Genomic DNA, 22097 nt, shown 5'->3' with positions numbered 1-22097 from the left:
GAGAAATAACAAAATGAAATTGTCCTGCAGGATCTAAACTTGTAATCCTGACAACAGTGTTTAAGTTTTGAGAGGAAGGGAAAGTTTGGGGGGCTTGGGTTCTTTTTGCTAGTAAGTTAGATGAGCTCAGCTAATGAGATTAGGTGACTGTCATCTGTGGTGATAACTTATTCTAATCAAAATTGAAGGGGATGTGTTTTGCTTGTAGTCAGTTGTCACCTTGGTTTTGACAAGTTCACTTTAGCTAAAGCCTAAAAGACCATGCAGGATGCAAAACTCAGAACTTCAGTAATATTACTCCAAAGATCAGTGTGGTGGAGACTCTGCCTGCAGACCTGGACTTGTGTGGCTTCCTGTGACTAGGGGGACAAAGTGACTTGGGCAATTTCTTCCTGCCCTATGTTCCTACAGATCTTTGGGAGATGATCCAGAAGACCTACTACACTTTGTGTAGAGAAAACTTTTCCTCTTCAAAAATGTGTTACTGGGGGCCAGGACTCAAAGGGTCTCCTGTTTCATGACGCTTCACGGTTTTGTGATTCCTCTTCCCAGCCATGTTCCTAAGAATGTCTGGCTGGTTTTGGTGACTTTCATCTAGGGCTGAAATCTTCAGCTTCAGGCTTTTGCATATTGCTCAGAACAGAGCTGCTTGTCTCTGAAGCAACTTTACCTGGCTTGTCTTGCCTCTTTGTAGTTTTGTGTGTCTTATAGCACTGTTGTCTGCATGCAATGCAGCGTTTTAAGCTTTGTGGCAAGCATACTTGGTGATGCCATACCAGGGAGACCAGAGTTCTCTTCTTAAAATCAGGAACAGCATTTATTGTCCTTTCTTGAGGGTTTTGGCTCCAGGTTGTGGTATGGCATTGAAATGCTATTTGCAGCCAGCTCCAGTCTGAGCATCATTATACCCAGAGGTCAGTTTACTTTCTTTGGAGAGGATATATCTGCTACAATACCGTGCATGTGCACATAAAGATGACCAAAAGCAGTTCCTGCTTTGGAAAGAAGAATCTGATCCGTCTTTACTTTCCAGAGCTGGAGCTGAGATCCACAAACAAAAGTTGGCCTCCCTTACAGTCCTTGAAGTAAAGTTTATATAGCTGGCTGCCTAGATACTAGCTTGTTTCCTGTCCAACCCGCATTGTGGGAGGTAAGCCACAGGGAGTGCCAGAAAATGTGTGTGGGAGGGGGTTGGAAAGCCCCAGCTGTAGAGGGTCTGCTCTTAGTGCTTGGTTCTAAAAACAGCTCAGCCTTATTGTGGTGGCCCACCTAATTAACAGCTTTAGCATCTGCCCCTTTGAAAATGTGAAGCTGTAACTCGCTAACTTTGAAGTTCAGATTAGTGACGTGTCCCTTCTAAGCCTTGATGAAAACCCCCTTGAAACCGTAGTTTGCATGCAGAACTTTTGGAGTTTTGGGGCAACATTTCACTATCAGCGAGGAATTTGCCGGATTCCACATAGTAGGCAGGTGCCAAAGCCATGATCGTGTGCACTCACTTGTGTAAAAGCCCACGGAGGTCAAGAGGCACTTTCAATTCTTTCGACAAACTAAAGAGATTAGGTTTGAAATTAAGCTGCTCACCACAGGCTTGATTTCCCCAATATTTATAAAGCATCTGTCCCAGTTGTGATTTTTGTCTCATCTCCCCTCTTCTGAATGCCTGTGCTGTTCTCAGTCTGATGCTGTGACGACACTTCTGTGTAAGGCCCACACCTTCACACCTCTGGGTCACAGCGTTGGCTGACTCCCCTCTGTGAAGTCTCAGAGTGGGGGCTCTGCCTGTCTTTGCTCACCATTTGTGAGCCACAGGCTATGGCCTGTGTCAACAACTTCCTTTTTAATGTTAAGGTCAAGCTAACTCTTGAAGTATCAGCCTAAGGTTCTCCATTTTGGTCTAAGTGATGAAGATGAAGCTTTATGTGCTGGTGAAAACTCTCCTTAAAGGAAGGGAGATCTTTCCAATAAGTCTCTTCTGGAAATTGGTTGGCACAGCCAATGTTTTTAGGACACTTAAAGCACATCTGTCAATACTGCAGGTCTTCATGCTGCTTGGCTGCCAGAAATAAGTATCGGAGGCTAATTCAAATCACAGTTTTACAAACATACAAGTGCCTGGTGGCATTAGCATGGTGTCGTGATTGGACTCCACTTCCCAGTGATCGAGTTTGTGACCTCATTAGATATGAACAGTGCATCTTGGTCACTTGTTCATGGGACTGTGACTGCAACTGTTAATCTCAGCCTAGAACGCTTGTGGAGCTGATCACCGGATCAAATATTTGTACTTCCTTTGAACGTCCCTTACGGATCAAACAGTTGTGTACCAAGACGCAGTGCATTCCAGTGTAGCAATTTTTATTTTCCTTGGCAAGTAACTTTAGTCCTTTTGTCGCAAAATCAAGCTGACTGTATCTGAAGCAGGGGTGACAATGATGCAAGGGCTGCAGCTGGTTGAATGCGGCTGACAACCTTCTACATGGCCTAGGCCAGCTTGTGCTCCTCTGGCCTAAGAGCAAGTTCTTCTGCTGAGGCCAAGTTCAGTTTGGTCTAAGGCTTTTATTCTAAAACTCAAATATTCTGGGGATCCATCCCCACAGCTGCTTCAGACTGGAATCCTCTTAGCAAAATCATTCCTCTGGGATGGTGGAGGTCATAAAACACACAAGAATTTGGAGAAGGCTTCCTTGAGTGTCCCATAGCCTAGTATTTTTATAGATCAAGGCAAATAGGCAAAGCCAAAGTCTGTTTTTAAGAATGTGTTATAAAACTGCTGCTTTCAAGTGCTTCTTCAACATGGGAAACACACCATCTTGAAATCCTACTAGTAAACCCCAAACCAAGTGTCTATTGAAGAAATTGGTCTTAAACACCAATTAATAAAACCACAGAATGCTGAAAGCAGAAGTTCTTTTGCAGTTAAGATGCTTATTCTGAAAACATAAGGGAGCAAGGCTCTTGCGAAACCCATGGCATCGTTTCTGCCACTGTTTATTCAACCTAGATGAAAGCCATGGTGTTGGACTGCAGAATTAAAGCTGTGATGGGTTCCTGTTCCCTCACTGTCCCACATATGCCCAACTAAAGCTCAAAGCCGCAAGCGGTTACTTTGTTTTTGACCATTTCTTTGAGGTTTAATTATTCGTAATGCTGAGTGGCCTTGCTTGGGTGTCTGCCACCTGCGTGTCCCAGCAAAGGGAGGAATTTGTATGTGGCATTAGCTGATGTGACATTCTTAGAAAGTCCCCTTTCTCACTCGGCTCTGCTCATTACAAATTGGGCTCCTGCTCTCCAGCCCTGTGTTTCCTTGCTCCATAGACTAGTGCAAGGAGCATGCATGGTAATCCAGAGAATATCTGTGTGGGGAAGGCTTCAAGCAGGTCTCCCCTTAGAGTTTCCATAATGAGGAAAAGACAGGAAACAGAAAGGTATGTCCTTGACTTCAGAAGAGTAAGAAATTCCAAAGTATCTGAATGTTGTGGCAGATTCCTCTCCCAGAGACTTTGGAGTTGCTGGGGGCCTGGCAGAGGTGCATGAGACAAATCATACATCTTGGAACAAGATGTTCCCCCTAAACTTAGACAGCTCTTACCCTGGAGGTGTCAGAGTTTTCAAGGTTTTCGCTTCAACTTTGAGCTTGCCTTCCCCCCCCCCCCCCCCCCAATATGCCTAGGCTGAGATGCCAAAGGACTTTTTTGCTAGATGTGGCAGAATCTGGGCTAAAGACTGTCAAAGCTCCGCCAGCACTGTCTCTTGCGGTGCTGTGTTCCACCACAGTGGTTTTTCCCTGCTTTCCTGTTAATTTTCTGTCCTTTTAGTTGCTCCCTTTCTGATGCCGGCCTTTCAGCTCTGTGAATGCTTGGGGCTGCTGTTGCCGTGCTCAAAGGGGGCTAATGGCTTTCAGAGAGCAACCTGCAGCCGTGGGAGAATATTTGCAGCAGAGATGAGTTGCGCAGTCTACACCAAGCCTACTGCTATTCTGCTGTATCCAGTGTCCCTGGCAACCCTGCCCTTTTCTGATAACCTTCCTGCCAGGGCTCTGGCAGAGGCATCTTGTAGCAGCTGTTTCAAAGGTTGTTTTTCTCAGCTGCCTGCTTTGCCCCTTAGCTGCAGGGGAGCATAGTCTGATGCTGATGGATTGCCCAATGCAGCTGAAAAGCCTCCACAGAAATGGATTTGCATTAATGTGGCAGGTTCTGAACAGGGCGGCACGTGCACATCTTGTTCTGCCACCACGATACAAGCATAATCATTTTCAGCAGGGTTGAAGAGTGAACGGGGGAAAACAGTACCCTCTTCCATAGCTCAAGCTGAGTTTATCAGTCTCGAGATCCCGAATGGCAATCAGATTAAACCGCGGGTTTCCCTTTTGTCTTATTTGTGCAGGCCCAGCAGAGCAGCCCATCCTGACGTTCCTTAGGAAGCGCTCATTACATTTACATACCTCACAGGATCAGCTTGTGTTGTTGCAACCATCTTCTTTGCATATGTGTGTGCGTCTGCGCTTTTCTGTACGGCTGTATTGAAATGTGCTGCTCTTGTTGTCACAGAGCTGCCATGAAGGGAACTGCCTGTTCATGCTGGTTGAGTGCCAGGCATGTAAGGGAATGATCAAACTGAATGAAAAGGAACGCCATTCTGAGCGCGAGTGCCCCGAGAGAAACCTCAACTGCAAATACTGCAAATCGCTTTTCTACTTTCCTGATATTAAGGTACGAGAGCTACAGCATGTGCACATGCAGCTACACACACAGGCAGGCCTGGCTGTCTGGGACCTAGAGGCAAGGGAAAAAAAATGTGTTGAATATTCTCCGTTGGTGCTGATTTGCACTGCTCATGAAAGGAGCATGGGTAGGTGTTGGTGGACTGAATAGCTGCAACAGTAACCCACAAGCATGTGCGCCCTGGACAAACGCTCGTGGACTATCATGGTCCTCCCAAAGGTTTTAATTAGCTGATTTCTCAATCTCTCAATTGAACTTAATAGAGAACCGCTTTTTCTGATTCATGGACTATCATGGTCCTCCCGAAGGTTTTAATTAGCTGATTTCTCAATCTCTCAATTGAACTTAATAGAGAACCGCTTGCTCTGATTGAGGCAGAACCTGCGCGCGTTGCACAGAGGTGTTACTGGGTTGTCTTGCTGTTTGTTTTTATGGAGGGAAATCGATTTCTGGATTAATCGACTGTTTGGGGGTTTAGCTGAGCGGGAAGAACAAGGTGTTACTGTGGAGACTGCTAACTCTGCCCAGTTTTACTTTCCTACTTCAGCTATTAAATTCTGGAGGTCTGGTCTGTAGGCCGCTCTGTGCCTTGGTTTACAACCGATGGGTGAGAAGTCGGTCCTGAGGCAGCTGGAGAACAGCCTTGAAGGAAAGCTGTGAACACCAGGATTGCTCCATCCCTGGGGGAGTGGAGAACAGTGGATCCAGCTTGAGTGCCCCGCTCTGACTCCTGGGTGGGATGGATTTCTTCAAGCAGCTGTAGCATTTAGCTCTGTTTAGACAGCTTTCTCTGACACCCCTGTAGAGAGGGAAGGGGCATGGGTGGGATAGGGGAGATTCCAGAAGAGCTGGGAATTGTTTTTACAAAAATGTTTGTTAGAAGTTTGGATCCGTGCTGGTTAGAGCTAATGTTTCTGGGTGTCTGAAGAACAGTTTACATGTGGACTGGTTGCGGTTTCAGCTTAGCTGTAGAGTAGTGTTTAACTCCCCCTTCCCTTTCTGTTCCTGCAGACTCAGTATACGTCTGAGATGTGTGTATATTATTGTAGTTTGTATATTGGTGCTACTTGGAGTCTAAATGGAAGACGAATGCTTTATGACGTATTTAGAATAGCTGGGAGGTGGGGAGAGAGGGCAGGACAACATGAAGCTGATTTGAGAGGAGGTAATAATTTAATGCATAAGATTTACCTTTTACTGTGCCAGCTGCTAAATACCCCCTTTTTAAATAGCTCTATTTACAATGAAGTTTCCTTCCTTCAGCCAGCCCGTAGCGTCTGTTCTTACGCCAGCATTTTGTGGGTCGCGGGGAAGATAGTATCTGCTGTTTCTAGAACATGAGAGCGATAGGTGGGTAGAAGAAAGGGTTCAACCCCTCTATGGAAGTGAGATGAAGTAAGGCACCTCCCCTCATGAATTTCCTTTGTAGACGATGGCACTAATCCATGGTATCCATATGTGCAGTTAGCATTGCCCAACTGAACTGCAGGCTGGGAGGTCACTTTTCTAGGGACCGTGCAACAAATCTTTTGACTCTGCTCATTTAAAATATAAAAAGGAGAGAGTAACTAACCAGCCAAAGTTGAGCCACTGATGGGTTTCACTTTCTAGTTTCTGATGTGGTAACTGTATTTTAGCTAGTGTGTGTTTTCTCTCTCTCTCCTCCTCCCTTCCAAATAGTAACTTGTTTTAATGCTGTAAGTTTGTGCAGAATGAATGTGACCAAGTTTTCCAAAAGCATTTCATTTCACATAACTACTTTGGATATTTGATTTCTTTTTTCAACACATGACTACTATGGAGTGCTAGTTCAGTATGCTTATCTTTTAATCTGAATTTTGAACTGTGTGCTAATGGAATTTACAGTGACGCATCACGTAACCTTGGACAAAAAAGCAAAACCGGTTCTCTGGAACCCTAATTAGAAAAGCAAAGTGTGAAGTTGCTCACTTGTTTCAAGCAGCTGGTGTGGAAAGGGAAGGTTTCAGCACTGTGGAAATGATACTGAAAGCAGGGGGATGTTCTAGCATTCCCAATTTAGCTAGTATTGCTGGCCCTAGCATCTGCTGAGGATCAAGGGTAATTGCATTGCTGCGATCGCTCGTTCAGCTTCTCTGGCCGTGAAACGAATCATGTGCTCTTGCTGCAGGAGTGGATACTTGTGTGTAGAGGTTATTGAATGAAACTGTTTTAAAATATTTTTCTTTCTGTTTGAAAAATGGTTTAGTGAACTGATTTGCATGGGAAGACACCGTCAGACAGCTCAGCTCAGCACATGACAAGTGGGCTCTGTATTCTTACTTCAGTTGACTGATAACCATTATGGTGGAAAAATTATACAAATTATCTTACTGAGATAGTGGCTTATTTCACTTAACCTGCTTGAACATGTATTTTCCTGGCAGAGCCTTAAATGGAGCTTCCTGTTGATTATCTTGTCCATCAAAGCAGTAATTCGATTTTTCTTAAAATTATTTTAGCAGCTTTTAAATTGAGGCTGAGATTTGGAAAGCTGCACAGACGCCCAAAACTCTGGTAACCTGGAGATCATAGGAGTGAGTCAGCATACGGACTTATCAGTGCGACCAAGATTTAAGAATATGTTTTTAGAGGACAGCCCACTTCTGTAGTAAAGTATAGAACTGTACATGTTGAGCTGTGTTCATCATAGCAATGTTATTGGAGATCTTCTTTAGATGACCAAATAGTCTCCTGTCAATTCTTTTACAGGCTCACGATGAAGTCTGCCCTAAATTTCCATTGACTTGCGAAGGCTGTGGGAAAAAGAAGATTCCACGAGAGAAGGTATCTGACCATTCGCAAATCGTGTGTGGCGGCGGTGTTTTGGGTCCCGATAGGCTGTGACTGGAGTTCTCGGAGAGCTGGGAGGAAAGCAGAGTCCATGCGAGAGTGTAGTGGGGAAAACAATTAAGTGGCTGCCATTTGTACAAATTTGACCTTCCCATAAGGCTCAAAATACTGGTACAAGCGTAGTGAACACGACTAATCAGGCACTTGCAGCTTTGCATTAAATGCTAGTAATGCAGCCTAACTTTGGCTTGTGTATTTACTGCAGTTTTATAGGAAGAGCACACTCCTTGGTTGAAAGCGTAATTCGTTCTGTGTATAGCAACTATATCAACCACTGTCATAATTGGGGAAAGCGATCCCCTGTGCAGCTAAACTACTGTGTTTCTAATAAATCATCCATTTCTAATAGTGCCTCAACACTGCTGGCTCCTGGGGCAGGACACAAAAATCTAAAAATCAAATTTTGGGGAAACATCTTCAAAAAGCATGTTCATCTGAAACTGTCCTGCCTGACACAGGCAATTATTTTTAGTGTTGTTGTAACAAAAGGCTTTTGTAGTAGGACAGGGAAAACAGAAGCATCAAAAAGATGAGTAAAGAGTACCCAGTATAATTAAGGACTTAGTGCTGTGATCTGTGATACTGATCTGCTTGTCTGCAGTCTGAAGCGGGTGTCCAGCTGAGACTAGGCTTGTGCCTCTAGGATTCCCATAAGTCATTTGTTTAAATGTTAACTTCCTCTTTTATCTCTCTCCAACCTTTTGCTGACTAACTGCAGACATTGTGCTTCAGTCCTGCAGCACAAAACTCAGAGTAACCTGACTCATTAAGTAAAAGTCAGATGGATCTAGGAGGTTTTTTGTGAAAGTGCTTTAAAAAACAGCTTTAATTGACATCTGTTATGGCAGATGTAGGTGTTAAATATGGAATATAGTTATTCAGAATAGACCACTGATATCTAATGAGAGGTGTATCAAAAACAAGATAATGTGCCAGTGCTTGTTATCATTAATCACACATTGTGTGGGAGCCTAAAGGACTCATCCTGGAGGTTGGGGGACTCTTGGCACTTGCTCCAGCAAAGCATCCAGCGTTGGTCTCTGTTCTTGATGGCAGCTGCCAGATTTCAGATGACTGAGGTGCACTGTTCTTCTGTACTCTAGCAAGGGGATACTAGGCATGGCAGATAATTTTTTCCTTGCACAGGTGTATCTGCAGTAATTACTGCAAATACTCAGGCAGGATCACTGGGGGCTTTTTGATCTCAGGTTCATAATGTTTAGCTGGAAGTGAAAATACCCAGCTGTGGCATATCCCAGCCTGGGTCATGTCAAGTCATGAGTTTGGATAGAGTGTGTGAACAGTTCTCAGACACAATGACACCAGAAGTGACAAGGGATTATGCAGTGAAGAAGGAAGAAGCTTTAAGACTTGCATGATAAGATGGAGTGCTAGTAAAGACTGGCAGAATTGCTGGGATGTAACATCATTCTCCCTGTCTTGCCTTCAGGCGGTTTGCATTAGCCATGACTGTTGTTGCTCAGGTATAATTTGAAAACTGCACAGAAGTAAATGGATATCTGTTTCACGAGGCTGTTCCTCATCCCTCCCCCTTCCTGTATGCTCAATGAAGCCTAAGTTTGTTGCTCAGCATACCTAACATGTGCTGTGTATTATGCTCGTTACTGTCTTTTTTATTGCATACCTATCCGAGGAGCAAGACCTTGCAGTCATCAAAGAAGTGGGGGGGATGACCTTCCTTCCAGGTGTCAGTGCTATATTTAAATTACAGTGAAAGTTGAACCTAATGGTGGGCAGTGTCCAGTTTTAACCAGGCACTTTGAAAAGCAGTGATTAGCAATGTCTTTGTTGCTCTCTAGTTTGTCTTCGATTTTCTGGATTTCAAAGAGATGAAGAGGGAGCCACTTGGGACACACAAGTTCTGCTTAACACATCTTCCTTTCTTTCTAGTTTCAGGACCATGTGAAGACTTGTGGCAAATGTAAAGTGCCCTGCAGATTTCAGGTTGTCGGATGTGCTGAGATGGTAAGGGCTTGCCTGTTCATGTTTGTCTAGGGACTTGTCTTCAGTTCTGGTGTTAGCTATAACCTGCACACTGCTGTAATCCAACTTGTTACAGATATTTGTGTTCAGATATTTGGACAAAGTGGTGCTTTAAAACCCTTTGCAAATGCAACGTACATGAGTGATCAGCTGCCGCCCAGACTTTGGGTATCCAAAGAATGAACTAATTGTGTCCTTAGTGCAGAAGGAAATATTATCCTTGGAGAATACCCTGAGTGCTTTGAGACTCCTTGTGGCTACTGTGCTTACAGCTGTAAACAAAAAACTGAACATCTGGTGCCTTATTCTTCAGCCATAGCTTGGCTCAGTCGATATTTCTCCATGTGACTTAGTTTTCCCAGCTCCTAATGGCGATGTTGATGTGCAGCCCTGCTTAGGGGAATTACATGAGGCTTTGTCCTTTGGTGCTCTGACTGAGCCTTTGTGGGAAGTAATGAAGGAGGACAGAGTAGAACAGTATGTATAACTGGGGAAACATTAAATATCCATCATTGTATATGAATGAAGCTTTTCTTCAAAAACGTTCCAACAGCCGTTTTTTAACTATTTTTCTTTGGTTTTTCCCCTTTATAATTTAAAGCTAACGTTGTGACCTCAAGAGGAGGAATTTGTTCTGTGGATGGTGACAGCGTAGATTGAGCTTGCTGAATGGGATATATTTCTCTTCATGTAGGTGGAAAATGAAAAGCTATCAGAACATGAAAGCAAGTACTTGGAGGAGCATCTGTATATGCTGCAGAGTTTTGTGCTGAGCCTCAAGACTGCATCTGGAGGCCTAAAGCATCATCCTGCCCTTTCCTCATCACAAAGCAACTCCCCACTACTGGCAGCAAATGCTCTGTGCTCTGAGCCAGAGCTCTCCAAGTCTCTGGAGCTCCTAGGAAGGTGTGAGGCCCTCGAGAGGAAAACGGTGACCTTTGAGAACATTGTCTGCGTGCTCAATCGAGAGGTGGAAAGAGTATCTCTAACAGCTGAAGCATATAGTCGGCAACATCGACTAGACCAGGAGAAAATCGAAACACTGAGTAACAAGGTGTGTACCCACTGGCTTGGGCTTTCCAGCGCTCTGCTGAGAGACATTTTCAGTTCACTTTTCCTGTAATTAGAGCATCTCACTTTAGCAATTCTTAACAATGTAGCCCTGAATCTCCATATATCTGAAGACAGAACGAAAATATCACTTGTGTCTGTGCTCAGCCCTCAAAAGCTTCCTGGAAGGTGGGCATTAAACCGATGTGCATAAAGCATTCAGGTTTCTGTTGTTAATCGAGTTATGCACATGTTGAGTTGTTCTTAGAGTTTCCTGTGAGACAGAGCGTTTCACTGAATCTTCTTGAATTCATGGGCATGATCTCCTTCTGGACCTTTCAAAAGGAACCTAGTCATTGATGCCGCGTTATAGCATTGTACCCAGCATGGCATGGAGGGCCAGCATGAAGAAGTTGCCCCAGCTGGTATGCTTTCGCACAGCTCTTGCTGAGTGCTGCTTTTGTGTCTTGGTGACTGGAAGTTTTGCAGTTTGTAGCATACCTGTGCTGTCTCGATAAGGGATCTGCCAAAACAGACATAATCCTGTTACCTAGCAGTGATTAAACATGTTAGGTTTTTTTTTTTTTTTGGCAGTGTGCTGGATCTTCTGTTTATCAGTCTAGTTTTATTCACAACGTTGACTTCTTTTTTCCCCCTCCCAGCATCATCTTTTGTGTTGCTAATGAAACTAACTGTTCATTGAGAGGATTTTTCCATTCACTGCAGGAAAGTTTCCAGCTCAGGCACTGAACTGTATGAATGCATCTCCTCCAGAATGACAGGGTTCAAAAAGAAACTTTAGTGAATTAGCTTGTGATGTTAAATTTCTTCCCTCTTCTGTCCCCTGTCACGTCTGGAGAATGTCTCTTACTAAAGATTAAGCCTGAAGGAGATTCCAGTGTCTGCTGACTTGCTTAGGTCTCGCCGCAGTACGTGTTTCTAACAAGGCTGCACCATGTGTCCCACTGAGCAGGTTCGGCAGCTGGAAAGGAGCATTGGACTCAAAGATCTGGCCATGGCCGAGATGGAGGAAAAGATCCGCAACCTGGAAGCTTCCACCTACGATGGTGTTTTCATCTGGAAGATAACGGAATTTGCCAGGAAACGTCAGGAGGCGATAACAGGCCGCTCTCCCGCTATCTTCTCTCCAGGTTATTGCTCACAGACTTGCAAAATAGCAAAAGCCTTTTGTGCTTCAGCTGGGTGTGGGGTTTTTAGTGCTGAACTTAGCATGTGAAGTGCATGGCCATTCAGGCATACTTCTATTCTCTTTTCCCCTTTCCTGGTGGAGACTGAATCACTTTTTAAACAATCGGGGTAAATGAAACTGCTCTGCTGGAAAAGATGGTTTTTTCATTACAGAAGACCTTTTTTCTTTCCCCTAATGGAAAATGCAGCCCGCAACCTCAGAACAGCTCTGTGTAATCCCTTAGTTAGAATTAAAACACTCAGAGGCAGTACAGCTAGTCATAAGTGGTTAAGCAAAGGAGGAAACTGGAAATACATTTTAGTGCCCAGAGCATGAAGTTGCAAGAGACAATGTCTAAATAAAAGCCCAAACCATACCCAGAGAAGCACTTGAATATCTGTTAAAGGAGGGGGAGTCTTCTCACAGAACTTGTCCAACCAAGCACTGTTCCCAGTGCTCTTAAAAAAGGAGGGTCAATCGGTAAACGTTTGGTTATAAGCTGGCTTTTTAGCTTATGAAAGCACATCCTAGGATTGCAGCTGTGAGATGAAACCGTCTCTTTGCAGGATTTCATTGCTCTGTGTGGTGCTCACATCATTGAGAAATAGTTGAGGAGGTGAGTTTGTATTTTGCTGAGTAAGAATAGCTTAGGTCTAAGCCTGAAAGAGAGCTCTGCCAAAATGTCCGGTGCTGAGAGCTGTATGTGAGCCTAGAGCCTACTTCTTAGTGTAATGCAAAATCAGGTGGTTGGGTCACAAAATATAAGCAAAACTATTGAAATTTTAAAGCAAATTAAGTCTGTTTTCTGGATGCTGGCTGCTTAGAATCCTTTTTCTTGTGGAAAAACTGAAAGAAAAAAGGATTCCCCTTCAGGGGAACTGAAGTGCTACTGAAACTATTTGCATGCAATTAACATTTCCTTTTAAAAGTCAGTGACAGCTGTGGAAAACCCCAGCTCTCTGTCATATTCTCGTAGGGCAGCACTTCCTTTCTCTTTCCCAAAGTGAAGAAATCAAGTTCAACTCTCTTTTGTTTGGCTTTGAGATAGGACTGTAAGACTTGCATCCCATCTACTTTTTGTGCAGTGCTCAACCTAAATGTCTCCTGAGACTGCAGTTTCAAGAGAGACTGTGGACTGAGCTGACAGCTCCTTCCTCCTGGCCTCTGGCCACATGTCTGCTGCTCACTTTGTCTGAGCTCTGTGGCCCCTCGGACCCCTCCGTGAGCTCATACAACTTGCCTTCCTCACAGGGGGCTGTTTTTTTTTTTTTCTAGCTTGAAGAATTGAGTCAGCTTGTGGAAGGATATGATGAGCATCAGAGTCAGTTCAGGAAAGGGAACATGATGGGAAGGGATGGGGAAGGAAAGGGGAGGAGACCTCTTGGTGAACTCGAGACGTTTAGATTGGCAGAATTGTTTCCTAGAGCTGCAGCTCGCAATTGCTTTTGCCTCCTCCCTTGTGCTGTGTGCTGGCTGATTTCTGTCCCCCACCCAGTAATGGTGGCGTGTGAGTAGTTCTGCATGGTAAATCACCTTGGAGGGAGAGGCAGGCAAATGTCAGTCTCATAGCTGCGGGATTGGGGTTTTTATAAATTTGATCAAAAGGAAAACAATACTTTGTGGGCCACCAGACAGCGTGTTTATTGTTGCTGGTTGTTATCTGCAATCTGGTAATGAAATGTTTTGGATGTGGCCTGAGGAACTGGAAGGTACAGGCTGTCTCTGCCTAGTACCTGAGGATGTTTATGGAGAAAAAAGGACTTTTTTTAATCTTGCAAATGCAAAGTACAAGGCCTTGTTTCCTGCAGTAGCTGATTGTGCCACTCTAGACCAGAGATCTTCATTCCTGCTGCTGATTTAGCTGAGAAAGTTAGTTGAGAAATGAATGTTAGGTTTTGTAAGAAGTCCTGTGGAGGTGTTTGTTTCTCTTACCATGTGGAATAAATAGACTAGTACTCTTCAGCCTGGGAAAGAGACAGCTGGGATGAGAGAGGGCTATAAAATCATAAATAGGATAAAAAAGGGAAATGTATGTAATTATTTGTTTTGTATTAAAACATGAGAACAAGGAAATACCAAATTAAATCAGGTTTAAACAAATAAAAGGAAGTGCGGTTACCACTCAACAGCATCATGAGTTAAAAATCATTGGCACAGGCTTTTGCAAAGGCCAAAAGCGTAACAGAATCGAAAAAGTATTAGGCCAATTCACAGAAGAAAGGCTTCTCTGGGGCATTAAACAGGACGGTCCAAAACTAATCTCCTGCTTGAAAACCGTCAGCTGCTGACCATCAGCAGCTGGATGGGGAAGGCTTGCTTGGCACTTGCCCTGGTTCCTGTGGGCTTTCCCTGCCCTGTTGCTCCTGGCTAGGGGAAAGCAAGATGCCCCGTTTGCTGTTCTGACAGTGCCTTGAGCCTTGTATTGTAGCATACAAGGCATTTGGCGCTTTGGCTATATATTATCTTTCCCTGAATACTCCTTATGCTCTGCTTGGTCATCTGTCCTCCAGTTCCCCAAGAGGTTTCTCATGCTCAAGGTTATGAGAATGCTCAAAGCCCCAACTTGGAGGGCTGTTATGATATGCTCCTTGAACTATTAGTAGAAGATAGCTTCTGCCCTGAAATCATTCAGTCTAGGTGAAATGGGTAGGGAGGTGTGAGCAGGTGAAATGAGTTGGGTAGTGTCAGTGGGGAAGTGGATGGCAAAGCCCTGATCTCCTGCTCCTCACCAAGTGCTTGGCCTGTGGAAGTGTACAGCCTCTCTGCTGTTGCCTGTCTGCCTGTTCATTAAAGTGCATGAGCCCCACAGTGAAATGTCTGCTCTGATCACCCGCTGTGTGCCCTGAGGCTGCTGAGCCTCACCAAACCTGAGCGTGTACCTCTGTGCTGCTGTGAGAGGGCAGTTTGGGGAAAAACTGCACAGATCTGGTATTGCAACATGAGCATTCCTAGAACTGCTCAGGAAAGAGCCTGAGATCCTGAAGCCGTATACCTGGCTTTGCCCCTGCCACTTCCGAGTATCTGAGATCCTAATGGGAGAGCAAAGCTTGCTTGCTGTGTCTCTACCCCCCAGTTCAGACGTAGTCAGCTTAGAAAGAAGGTGTAGTGAGTACTGGGCATGTTCTACCACCACACCTGTTTTTGGGGGGTTTGTTCTAACTTGTCAGTGTTACTTCAGCCCCCCACTCTCTATTGCAGTCTACCGTGATACCTCTGGAGCCATCAGACCTTTAGTAGTCACATGCAACAGGATTGCCTGAACTATGATGGGAAGCAGTAAGGAATCGTGCTAGCTCTCAGGCAGAGCACCAGCTTCTGGCTTTGTCTCAGGAGCTTTTGTAGTGGTGGGATAGGGAAAGTCTGAAGGGTCAGCAGTTTCCCTGGTCTGTGCTACAACAGCATGTTGTCTAGACCGGGGGGCTTTTTACTACCTTATCTTTGACTATTTTGAACTTAGTCTGAGATCATATCTGACTGTTGTCTGTATGTGGTGGTTTTCTGGAACCTCTCCTTGGTGCAGATATGATAATATCCAAACTTGGGTTCTTCTAGGATCCAAACCGTAGAGTCCTCAAAGTTCAAAAGAAATTGTTGGTGTCAGGCTTTGTTGGTTCTGATGCTCACTGTGTCTGTTTTGCAATGCTTTGATAGCTTTCTACACAAGCAAGTATGGCTACAAGATGTGTCTGCGTGTTTATCTGAATGGGGACGGCACCGGGCGTGGGACCCATCTGTCTCTCTTCTTTGTGGTAATGAAAGGCCCCAATGATGCACTTCTGCGATGGCCCTTCAACCAGAAGGTAGGTTTGGGACAAAGCCTGCTTTGCCTAGAGATGTTCTCCGCTATGGTTTTGCACCCACAGGAGCTTCTAGACACTGCCAGTCTGGTTTACTTAGCAAGCACAAAAATAAGGCAAGCTTTTGACACATCAACCACCCTTGGGGTTCCCCAGTCATGCTGAAAGTACCAAGTACTACAAGGCAGGACAGATGAAAGGGCAAAGGCAGTGACAGGAGAAGAACAGCATATTTGGAAAGTGAGCAGAGCCTTTGTGCTAATTTGGGCTTAGGGAACACTGTCATTTCTGGACTCTGAATTTAGGATGCAGTTCCTCACTTAACATCAGAAGTTCAGATTTCAGTCCCTAGACTTTGCAGATTTGCAAAACACTTTGAAGCTGAGCCAGAAGAGTACAGATGTGGGGAAAGTGCCACCTTTTTTCTCAGTGGGACAGTAACTCTCTGGGACTGAGCAAAATAGCTGCATGAAGTATTGGTAGCGACTCTGTACCAGCCAGTTACAGGTTTTCACGTTTAGTCTGACAGAGCCTCTGTTCTGTCACACAAGTTTCCAGTGACAGGGCAGGATGTGGTTCTGCAGCTCTCGGTGACATTCTGCACTGACCCTAATTACAGGCATTTCTCAGATCTGTAGTTGCATAGTGTGGCTAAATTTTGCACTTGCACTTTTCACAGGCTTAAAGTGAGCAGGTCACCAGACTAGGTGTTTTTTAATTGCTTTTTGTATGTGCTTTTTCTTCAGCTGCTCCTGTATACTTCTGTGTTTCCCCATAGGTGACCCTGATGCTTTTGGATCAGAACAACCGAGAGCACATTATCGATGCCTTCCGACCTGATGTGACATCCTCCTCCTTCCAGCGACCCATCACTGAAATGAACATTGCCAGTGGCTGCCCGCTCTTCTGCCCCGTCTCCATGATGGAAGCCAAGAATTCCTACGTACGTGATGACGCCATCTTTATTAAAGCCATTGTAGATCTCACGGGCCTCTAACCCTCCTCGCCTCCAGGAGCAGTGAGCGCAGAGCCAGCCCCGAGTGGGGCATCCTCCCTCTCACGCTGCCCTTCAGGCAGGCCTTGGAGTGAGGGGGGCAAAAAGTGGAAGGGGAAAAGCCCGGAGCTGTCCCCTTCTCAAAAAGGGACCTTCTCCACTCCGAGTGGAAACAAGGTGTCTGATGGGAACCTCCTTCCCTGGTGTCAGAGAGTCCTTTCCTGAGAAGTTTGGGTGTATGTTCACAGTCTGCAGGGTACAGGAATATTTCCTGCAGGGACTTGGATATCTGAGCTGCCAGTGTCCGGTTTTCAAGTGGAAACAAGCGCAGCTTTTGCTCTACCAGTTCAGTGCACAGCTTCAGTGCTCTGTAGCAAAACAAGGTTTGGCCTGCCCAAGCACCGTCTTATGTGGATGTTTGGCTCAGCCTTCTGGGTTTTTCTTCAGAGATCTCTGTGTTGCTGGAAACTTGGTTTGCTGAAGGAATGCCATTGCTCTGGGCTGCTGGCTGGTTTGTGCTTTGGTATATGGGGAAGGTGTAGGGCAGATTTAGCTGCCAAGCTGGGCTTGAGCACTAAGTGGGGCCTTTGGAGAGAGGACTGTTTTGCCACTGTTTTGTTGGCCCTGTTGCTGCTGAGCCAGGCTGCATGGAGGAGCGGTACCCTGTTTCTGGCTGTAGTTGGGTTCTTGATCACATGTGCTCTGAACAGTCTGATGGCAGCGGGGGACAGTGCAGACAGTATCAGCAGCTGCCTACCTAGAGGAGAGCGTGTGGGCAGCACTGAGGATTTCCGCAGTGAAAGAAAGAAAAGAATCCCCCTAGAGACTGCCCCCCTATCCTGGAGGGTAACCGCAGGGCTTGCAGGACTCCGGCCACCTGAGATGTCCATGCCCCATGGAGGTTTCTTAGCCAGATCCTGCCATTCTCCGTCTGCCTGTCTGCCTGAGTCTGAGCAGCAGTGGGGAGGGATGGTGGCAGGGCTGGAAGCTGCCTTTGCTTGCACAGAAGCACTCCTGAGCTGGCTTTCATCTCCATCCCTGGGAAGCTGCAGCAGCACAGGCATAGGAACCTTCCCAGGCTCCTGGGCACTTTCCAGTTGCTGAAGCTCTGCTGCCATCTGTACCTGATGCCCAGATACATCTGCACATACTCTGCCACCTCGGAGGCTGCAATGCTGATGGAGCCATGACACATCTCCTTGTTCACCTTCATGGTGAGCTGCTGCTGGCCAGCCCCTGCCCTCCCACTGCACTTTAGTCCGGGCAGTTATGTGCTGGGTTTGCCAAGCTGGCAAGGCCAACCCCCATGTGGGATTCCCTGATCTCTGGGATCCAATATCCAGTGGCTCCTGGTTAGTGTGCTCTCTCCGTTCAGCCTCTTGGCCTGTTAGAGAGTTTGCAACTGCTTGCTTAAGACCTGGGAAGGCCAGGAAAGTCCCTGCGTGAAGCCTGCTGGCTCCTTTTCTGTCTCTGGGCTTTCTGCGCTGCTCCCTTATGGGCGGCAAGTATTCTGCATCTTTATCTGAGCTAAAGTCTTTGTATTTCGTGGAGAAGTGTATTTTGTTTTGCGATGTGTCTCTGGCATGGCCAGCTAGTCCTTTTAGAGTTGCTTTGTGGTGGCCACTTGTAACTCTAGAGTGACTGTTAGCCAGGTTGGACTCTTAAGGCTTTCTGCCTTTTCTTCCTGTTTTTTTTCCTCATCCCTGTCAACCTCCAAACATGCCCTGGAAGACGTTTGGTCACAGGAGCCAGCTAGCTGGCTGCTGAGCCCAATTGCACTAGTAGTTACTCCCCAAAGGTGCCCTGGCCCTGTCCAGCTCCTGTACTACTCCTCTGGCCTGGAGGACAGGCAAGGAGGCTGTCGTAACTGCCTGGAGAGCCATGACCCCTCTGCCACTAGCAGCTGGGATCTGCTGCCTCTGCGTGAGGAGAGTGAATTCTCCTTGGAACAGGCAGCAGCAATTGCTGCTAGCGAACCAAAAAGCAATTGCGCGTGAAGCTGCGGTGCGCTCCGTGGAGGAAGGCCCAAAGCCCCGCTGCGGCAGCAGGTCCGTGCCTGGTGCCAAGCCCTGGGTGGGTGCCAGGCTGAGGCTCTTCTTCCTGCCAGCCTGATAAATACAGAATTTTCCCTGCTCTGAGCTGTTGCCCTGCTTGTGGCTTCTGCTGTCCTTTTGCTTTGGTGTGTTGGTCCCACCCTCTGATCCCTCCAGCTGGGTCCAGAAGTCTATCAGTGGAGAGGAGCTCTGACCCCAGCTGGAGAGCCCTGCTTGGCTCACAGGAATGAGGACAGCTGTCCTGCAGCTCCCTGCTCAATGATAGCTGCACTGACTGCGTGCTCCTGCTTGGCCCCAGAAGCTGGGAGGTGCTCAGCATCGCTGGGCTTGAGGTCAGTTCTGCACCTGCTGGTCCTGGGGCCTCTGCCCCACCTGTAAATAGGCCCAGGAGTTGGTTGCTGGCTCTGCTCCTGGCCACCAGCCCAAGTCGTGGCCTCTGCAACAGCCTGCTGGGGCTTTGCTGTCTGCTCAGCCCCCGGCGTGGTTTGAGTGTCCCTGCAGGGCTGTGGCTGCTGACCTGCCCCTGTGCAGCAGGTCCTGCGTGGCTGGCCTGGGGGTTAACTGCCAGAAGGTGGTTTGTTGTCAGAGGGAAACTGGATGAGGCCTGTGCAAGTGCTGTACCCGTGCAGCGATGGCTGTCGGAGGGCCCTGGGAGGGACCTCTGGTGAGTATGGAAGGTGCCTTGCGCCTACTGTACCTGGGTCACCGATGCGGCTTCTCCAGTTTGGTGGGTATCTCAGTTTGATCCTGACCCAAGCTGAGTCTCAGGTACCCCAAAGGTGCTGTGCTGGCTGGGTGGCTCTCCCTGCCTGTGGAAGGGTGCTGGGATGATTTTTGAGCCCCTGTTTAGAGTCTCCATGGAGGTCTGACCACCATGCTTGTTGCAGTAGCTCTTGTACTCTGGCCCAGCGTGCAGCTGTGCAAAGGCCGTAGCTCAGGGCAGACTCTGCTGTTTCGGTAGGGGCAGGGGCACAGGTGGAGGTGGTGCCCTGGGGCTGCCGGTGGGGCAGGAGGAGACACAGCAGTCGTGTATCAAGGCAGCTTCTGCTCCCTGCCTGCAACGGTTGGAGGAGTGCTGGCTGCAGGGGCTGGCCTGGTCCCTCCCCTGGGCTGAGGGTTTACTGCTTTTTATAAGGTCAGTGGAAGATAGTGGGAGCAGTTATGATTGGAAGTAAAAATGACCCCCAGGCTCCAGCTGCTTCAGGCTTGAGCCAGAACACACTGGACAGGCCAAGGGGGGGGGGAGGTTGCAGGATGCCACTTGCTTCCCTTTCCCTCGGTGCGGTTTCTGCAGCTGTGGTGCCTGCATGCCCCCCCATCCCCCCCCCCACCCCATGTCACACAGCCCCTCTCTGCGCCCCTGCTTTGTGAAAAGGTGAGGGCTGCAGTCCGGGCAGGGGCTGCCCAGGTCTTCCCAAGTGCAGACGGTCAGTGGATGGGACGTCCACCTGGAGTTGCCCCTTGCAGAACCAAGTGGGACTGGGGAGGGCTGCTGCTGCTTGCACCCTGCCTTGCTCCTGCATCTTTAAGCCCCCCACCTTGCTCTTGGCTCTTCTGGGAGGTGGGAGAGCGATACCCAATGTCAGGACCTCCTTACATTGTGCACAGATCTCCTTTCCTGGCCCTCTTTGAGCATGTCCTAAAGGAGAGATAGAGCCATTGCCACTATCACCCTATTGCCTTAGGAGGAAAAAAGCCTAGCGAAGATGCCTGATCAAGGCCAAGGAGATGGTGCTGGGACAGCACTGCTATCCATGGCAGCTTTCCACAGCCAGGCCGCGCAGGCGATTTATGTGCTGATGCTGTGATGTGAAAGGGAGGGGGTTCCTGCCCAGCAGAGGCCTAGGAAGGACCTGGAAAGGAGGAGGAAAATCGTCTCTGCTAGTATAGAAGTTGGAAATGAAGTGTATTATGGTGGGAGAGGGAGGGAAAGCTTGATAAAAATTGATGTGAATGTCTTTGCTTTTGGGGTACGGAGCAGCCAGCAACTGCAAGGGGGGGGGGGGGCAGATTGCTATGGCGTAGTGCCTGTGAGATGCCTGGGGAGATGCTAGCTCAGCTGATGGGGTGCGGTAAGGGCTGTCTTCAGTGGTTCGGTGCACTCTCCTGCAGTAGCAAATACCTGGAAGGCAAAGAGGAGGTTCTGGTCTAGGTGCAGAAATCAGTTTTAGCCCTTTCCAGCCTATGATAAGGATTAGTTGGGGCTGTGTTGCTCTTGGAGAGGGCACAGCAGACACCACAGCAGACACTATGCTCCTGTGACAAGCCTTTGCTGGCCTTGGTGTTGCCTTTGGACAGTGTTTCCATGGCTATGGAATGGAAGAGCTGGTGCTGCAAACTCTGTCCAGCCCTCTTTCATTTTTTGGCAGTTCTGGAGCTTTCAGGGTTAAGTCTATTGTGTTGCTTGAGGCTGACTAGACTCTGCTGGAAGGGTTGCAGCTCTGAAGGCCTTTCTGGAACATAGACACTTGGCAAAAGACACAGCTTTTTTTTGTGCCTCCCCCCCCCCCCCCCCTTTTCTCCTCTCCTCCTTCTCCTCTTCCTTTGGCCACAGTTATCTGAGGACACCCATCTCAGGCTATCAATGTGAAATAAGTTTTTCTCTATGATATTAATGGTCAGAAACCACTAATAAAAGCAGTTTGAAGAGTGTTGTTGTTGTTGTACAGTTCATTGGAAGGTTTGGCTCTGACAGTGGAAGAAGAGCCGGTACAGCGGCAGGATGCTTCGTGGCCCTACACAGCCAGGAGGAGGCAGGTTGGGCGTATTTTTCTGTGCGCAGGGCTTTCCTAGCTGCTGGCTGCCCTGCAGTACTGCTACACCTGGAGTTTGAAGGGAGCTTGTCTGGCATCAGCATTGCCCAGACCTGGGCTTTGAAACAAGCTGCAACAGAAGCAGGTGGTGAAGAAACCTCCTCTGGGAAGGTGACTATTCCCCAAGCCCAACTACTGAACCTTCAAAAAAAAATGCAGGGGCTACAAAACTGCTGGAAAAGCAGCAAAAGAGTGGTGCTTGGGCCAACTGACAGCTGTCAGGGTCCTGGAGGAGGCCTGTCCATGCCAGGGACTAGGGGAAGAGAGAACTGTGCCTCAGGGGGCTTCCAGGACCACTTAATACAAAGCTGCTATTTGATGCTCTGAGATGAGGGGAGCAAAGGCTAAGGGCACTGAAACTACCATTCATGCTGCTGGAGCTCAGGAATTCCCCAACCCTGCTGCCTACTGCCCCCAAAAGGCCAGCACACTTGTTCCCTGCTTAACCTGGCTACTTGGAAAAAACTGTTTTAGGGCTTCAGTGAAGGAAGCAGAGAACCAGCACCACTGCTCTTCTTTCTTTGTCTCAAGGAAGACTGCAGCACAGTTGAGAAAGCACAGAGCAGCTTTCTCCAGGCCAGTACAGCCTGATTTAGCAATG

The 22097-nt window shown here is 47.3% G+C and overlaps 1 protein-coding gene across 4 annotated transcripts in view; it reads left to right on the top strand.

Annotated features, from left to right (window-relative positions):
• Window positions 1-21335, top strand: part of TRAF2 (TNF receptor associated factor 2) — a 34137-nt gene extending 12802 nt beyond the window's left edge. For 3 of the 4 annotated variants that reach the window (XM_026106214.2, XM_064523543.1, XM_026106213.2), the window contains exons 5-11: window positions 4551-4712; window positions 7455-7529; window positions 9507-9581; window positions 10294-10653; window positions 11623-11800; window positions 15490-15638; window positions 16414-21335. In XM_026106214.2, coding sequence (XP_025961999.1) covers window positions 4551-4712; window positions 7455-7529; window positions 9507-9581; window positions 10294-10653; window positions 11623-11800; window positions 15490-15638; window positions 16414-16632 — 1218 coding nt within the window. In that variant the 3' untranslated portion in view covers window positions 16633-21335. The remainder of the gene's footprint in view (window positions 1-4550; window positions 4713-7454; window positions 7530-9506; window positions 9582-10293; window positions 10654-11622; window positions 11801-15489; window positions 15639-16413) is intronic. The other variant, XM_026106215.2, reaches the window with a different exon arrangement.
• The last annotated feature ends 762 nt before the right edge of the window (window positions 21336-22097 follow it).

This window comes from Dromaius novaehollandiae, chromosome 20 (assembly GCF_036370855.1).
Source record: "Dromaius novaehollandiae isolate bDroNov1 chromosome 20, bDroNov1.hap1, whole genome shotgun sequence".
Classification (NCBI taxonomy): Eukaryota; Metazoa; Chordata; class Aves; order Casuariiformes; family Dromaiidae; genus Dromaius; species Dromaius novaehollandiae.
This window is presented reverse-complemented; position numbering and strand designations above follow the sequence as displayed.